Genomic DNA, 5844 nt, shown 5'->3' on the forward strand with positions numbered 1-5844 from the left:
AGCATTTAGTGTCTCGACTTAGGTGATTGTCTCGGCGCTGCCTCGGCTAGGAGACAGGTAGTCAATACAGTACGACAGCGACATACTTGTAGCAGGGCTGGGGCCAAGTCACTTTCTATAGAGTCAACTGCAAATACAGACAAAGTGCAATTTGTATTGTAAAGGTGGAGCAGATCAGGACAAAAGTCAAGTAAAATATTGGAATTTTAAAGATCCATTTCCTGAAGTGCATGAACTGAAAGTGCATTGAACCCGGTCGTGCTGCATACTGTAATAGCTTAAAAAAAAAACAAGACCATGTCCAAATTGAAACGTAATTGGAAGGAATCAACCACTCACAACTCAGGCTCAGTCAGTCAAATCAGCTTAGCATCCTCTTCAGCCACAAAGATCATCAGCCTGGCGGGATGCTAAAAGAACATAATGTGCAGCACCTAAAACGATTTAGTGGAGGGTAAAAGAGAAACATTTCATAATGCAATCTCTTTTTTGTGGATATATTGTGTCCTGTTTTAAGTGCAGATTATGGTAAACCAATTTCTTAGACAAAAATTACCAGATGTATCATTCTACAAGGGCAGCTAGTGAGCAGCCTGTGTCTCTACAGGACCGCAGCACACGTTATCTAGGTTCAATGTGCACACAACACAGAGCCATAGATGGGATGAGAATGAGCTCGATCCTCATTGTTGGGTGGAGGACACAAAGTTAGTGAGTTAACGAGCAGGGACGGCTAGCTGACCTGCTGGGACAGTCAGCTAGCGTAGATCCCTAGCTGCTTTAGCTAGTCAGCTAGCATGGATGTCTCGCTAGGTTAAGTGGGATAGCTAGCTAGCATGACTGGCTAGCTACTGTAGTTGGCTAGCTAACATGGTTGGCTAGCTGGGTTAGCTAGTCTGCAAAGTGGGCTGACTGGTTGGCTAGTTCAGGATTCATGTCCACGCCTTACAGACTGTTTTCCTGATTAGCCAGGCTCGGGCCGGCTGGTTTTTCAGTCTCTGTGAGCCGGTCTGATGATGTCACTTCCTGGTGTCTGTGGTGGAGTTAGCTGTAGTGTCCGTCTTAGTTGTTGTCTGGGTGTCTATCTTAGTCGTAGTCCCCTCTGGGTCGTCAGGGGGCTGCACTGCCGCAGCGTTAGGTCCGCCCCCATTCTGAAGTGTTTCCTGTTTGTACTGCTGCAAGGCGCGACTGACAGCGTCCTCGACCAATCGCTTGCTGACCCTAAGTAGCTCCGCCTCATCAGGCTCAGAACGGCGACGCCCACCTGGGGAGAGAGAGAAAATACACAGTCACATTCAAAACCCAAACAAACACACACACACACACACACACACACACACACACACACACACACACACACACACACACACACACACACACACACACACACACTATAGGCCTACATTACCACATGTATGCACACACCCAGAACCTGGGAAACATTTTAAAGTTCAGATATTAATGTTTTTCCCTTCAATTTTTGCCATCTTATTCTCAGGAACTGTAAAGCAAAGCTCACAGAATCTTCCCGTAAGCCACATAAAGAAAATAACGTAAATAATGTTTTTCTTATTTAACTCTAACCTTAAGCAAATGGTTTTATTTGCCTAACCACAACCCTAACATCACCTTTCATAATTCAATGTTTTCATCTGGGGTTTCAGGCCACGCAGAGACATTTAGCCTTTCCCATAACACTGTATGTATGACATATTGGAGTGCCTTTAAATGCCACTCCAATATGTCATTCCGATATGTCAACATGGACAATATTTCAATATGTCAACTGCATGAGGAGTTTGAACGCAGCTCTAAGCCTCTTCTCATGTTGTTAAATGTGGGACAAAGAGTATGTTTAGTGTGGGACACGGTACCAATGCTGAGTAGGGCTGCAACCAACGATTATTTTCATTATCCATTCAATCGTTTGGCCTATAAAATGTCACCAAATGGTGGAAAATGGGGATCATTTTTCCCCCAAAGCCCAAGATGACATCCTCAAATGTCTTCCTTTATCCTGACCAACAGATTAGTCTTCTAGTCTGTCATAGAAGACTAAAGACATCGGAAACCCGGAACGAGAGAAAACATTTCTCTCTCTCTGTCATTGGTTTGGCTTTTGAAAACTAGAGCCAATCAAAATGTGGGACATCATCTCAATATGTGTGACATGAGAAAAGGCAGGAAAATGCTGTGCAGTTCCACACAAAGGCCAATTTCACTCTCGCCAATATCTAGCTTTAAATGAAAGAAAATTGCTATTAATTAGCTAATCAAAGGAGCTGTAGACTGAATTCAACAAGAGACACGATGTGACAGTTGTATAGTGTACATGTGATGACGGATAGCGGATTAGGTGAACAACCCCTCAGGTTTTCAATATATACTGTATGAATGTTGAATTCAATTTAGTTCCTGAACGGAACTGAATATATGAATTGAAATGTCTTTACTGCTCTGCTGTTATTCCATGTGATGGCATACAATCAGCGGAAGACAGGCAGAAAGGCAATCATTCAGTTCAGAGAGATGAATAGGTAGTCACTCAGCCATCTAGTCACACACACACTCTCACACACACACACACACACACACTCTCTCACAGACACACAGACAGACAGACACACACACACACACACACAGACACACACTCACACACTCACACTCTCTCACTCACACACACACACACACACACTCACTCTCTCACACTCACTCTCTCACACGCACACACACACAGATAATTACAATGGTTCAAGTTCAAAAACCACCACAGTGACATTTGATTACCAAAGCAAAGCACACATGTAAATTCCCTATGTTCCCACACCAGGCAGTGCCACTGGACCATACATCTGTTCATATTTTAAAGTGGCTCGACAGCACATCACATCTAGTGATGTGAGCTATGAATATAGACGCCCGTCGGAGGTGTTTTGCATTGATTTTAGCTTTAATATTCAGTATACAGTGAAGAGCGATAGGAAAGACTAGCCTGCATAAACCAGCCGGTGATGTGAACTCACACACAAACGCAGAAGCAAACAGAATGTGAGTTCACCTGACCGGGTGGAAGACGGCAGAGAGACAAAGTGAGTGAGGATGACAACGCTCGTTAAGAGTCGAAATCTGCAGCGAGAATATCAGTGATTCCGGTCAGGCCGTCACCATCTCCTCCGGTCAGGCCGTCCTCGTAAGAATGAGTTTGATAGGACTAGATTGACTTCGGGGCAGTTAAACTCAACTTTCCAATGTTTGATGAAAAGGGTCGTAGCTGCTTCGCCTTTGAATATCCAGGATTTAGTGCATCTTCCAATGATTTAGAGATTGTGCTACAATGTAACATGCCCCATGGTGATCTGATGCTATCATGTGCTGACATATACTAGAATATTACACAATTCATATTGATAAGATTGCTCATTTGTTGTGCGTAAACAATGCACTACTGGCAAAATACACCAGGTGGCCACATCATTAGATACACCTAGCCAGTCCTAGGTACGGTAGGACTCCCCTTTTGGCACCAGGACAGTCTGAATTCTTTGAAACGTGGATTCTACAAGGTGCAAAAATCATCCCCAGGGATCGATGTTCCCGTCACCTACAGATTTGTTTGGTGGCACTTTGGTGCTGTGAACATCCCATTCCATCGTCCACTCTGAGGGTCTCTATTGGGCTTGTGCAGGGCATTGGGGGCAAACTAAAGTCCCTGTCATGTTCCTGTAATCATCTTGAGATGATGTGTGCCCTTTGCCTCGGTGTATTATCCTGCTTTGCCTCGGTGTATTATATTCCTGCTGGAAGTATTCCATTGACAGAAGGGCCTGTAGCCATGAAGGAATGGAGCGCGCGGAGCGCAAATGTGAAGCATTTGAAGGCCATTGCTCTGGCTATAAAAGAGGGCATCTAACACAAGCAGCAGATGTCTAACAGCATGTCAGCAGGTTGGACCAGGTGGCACATTTCCAATCTTCAATTGCTCAATTTCGGTGACAATGTGCTTACTGAAGCCTCATCTCCTCGTTCTTATCCGACAAGTGGAACCTGGCCAAGGTCTGGCATGGTCCTGCTGTGGCCCATCTGTGTGAAGGTTGGATGGGTTTGTGACGTTCCGAGATGTCCTTCTACACGCCACTGTTGTACTGTGACGCTATTTGCGTAATTGGGGTCTGCTGGTTAGCTTGAATAAGTCCATTTACCTTTGATCAATGATTTATTTTCCTCCACAGGACTGCAGCTGACTGGATGCTTTTTTTTAAATTGTGTCTATTATCCGTGAAGTTTTGACACTGCACTGACAATATTAGGAGGTCGGCCATTTCTGAGCTATTAGAAATACCACGTCTAAAGTCGCATAAATCCAGCGTCTTGCCCATTCTTACATTTAGTGGAACTGTCTGGAGGAGGGAGCTGTTAGCATGTTAGCAGTATCAGCTAATAATGTGTTGCTGCATCAATATTGTTCCCGGGCCTGACTCGAGAGCTGGTATTGATTCAGTATCTTGTTCAAGGACACGACACCAGAGGGGGGGCTGCTCGGTACCACAGGGGTTTGAACCCACGTCTCCCTGCTCACTGTGCCACAGTGTCCCACCCTGCTGCCCCAAACCCACAAAGACACAGGATACTTTAGCGCAGCCGCAGACCATTTTGGATCCATTTTTGCATCAACTGAAAGACAAGCATGGTCGATACGCTAACATATTTATTGCATAAAATGTTGGTAATGGATTATCTGTGATGGGATTAGACAATCTGATTGCAAAAAAATGGCAATGATCATTCACAGTTGCTGTGGGGAAAACCAACAACAACAATTCCACAGTACTAAGATTACAGAACAGAAATAACTGTGGGATTATGTACTATATGATGATATACTGTAAATGTCACATTTTTTATAATCATTGATATAATTATAAATGATTGAATCAATTGTAATCCAAAAATAATTAAAGAAATCATATTAGTTGATTGAATTTGCGTGTTCAAGTGGATTTAGAGTACAGATTTGAGCCTGTAATCAGATTATGGATTCATTTGAAAGGAACCTTCCCAGCCCAGATTGTCGAGATATGAGCTGATGAAAGACATACTTGTGCGTTTGGCTTGTGCGAGTGGGCTCTGAACCAAATCTGCAACACAAACATAAACAAAAACATCAAACAATCAATAAAACACAAACACACACAAAAATTGTGTCTTGTTTTGATTTCATACGGTCACAAAGCAATAGAGTCACAAGACGTTCTGAACCCAGGGAACATTTGTTTTGCTGCCATACAGCTGTTGTTTTGAAGACTGGGTTTTTGGATCCCATGGGGCTACGTGAAGACTGAAATGGAGGCACAAATATTCTGAAGAAAATCGTTCTCCAACGCCTCGATGTTATCTTGCTAAAAAATAAAATAAGACCCTGCAGTGTAAAGGTTGGGTGAATAAAATACTGTAGGCGTGCACTTTGTCTTACGTGCAATGCAAGAAAGCAGATTATATTTTATTGTATGTGGTTAGAAGACCAATTAGACCGTTTCGATTTAAGGGGGGAGGAAATACAGATGGGAATGATCTTCTGATTGGTCAGCGTTTCAGATGAATCAGTGCTTTAGAAACTAAATGGCTGGATGACTGTAAGAGATTTATTACATTTTAATATCTCTTTTTCCCCTTGCTCTCTGGCTTAATTTCTCTCTTAATTAATAGACACTGATCTGTTCCTGCTGTCATCAAAAGTATCCAGTGAATAATGTGAGAGCTTTGCAATTTTAACCCATCATCAGATGGACCTTTTACCCGCGATAACGTCCTGGTCAAAGTGCTGGGTGTGTATCTTTCACACGGCAT

General features: G+C 43.3%; 1 protein-coding gene across 1 annotated transcript in view; it reads right to left on the minus strand.

The window, feature by feature from the left end:
• Positions 1-703: 703 nt before the first annotated feature.
• Positions 704-5844, minus strand: part of akap7 (A-kinase anchoring protein 7) — a 61987-nt gene continuing 56846 nt past the window's right edge. Inside the window, exons 9-10 of the mRNA XM_083643437.1 lie at positions 5097-5135; positions 704-1264 (exon numbers count right to left, since the gene is read on the minus strand). Of these exons, the coding sequence (XP_083499563.1) occupies positions 1020-1264; positions 5097-5135 (284 nt within the window). The 3' untranslated portion in view covers positions 704-1019. The remainder of the gene's footprint in view (positions 1265-5096; positions 5136-5844) is intronic.

The sequence above is a fragment of the Poromitra crassiceps genome (genome assembly GCF_964638095.1).
Source record: "Poromitra crassiceps genome assembly, chromosome: 9".
NCBI lineage: Eukaryota > Metazoa > Chordata > Actinopteri > Beryciformes > Melamphaidae > Poromitra > Poromitra crassiceps.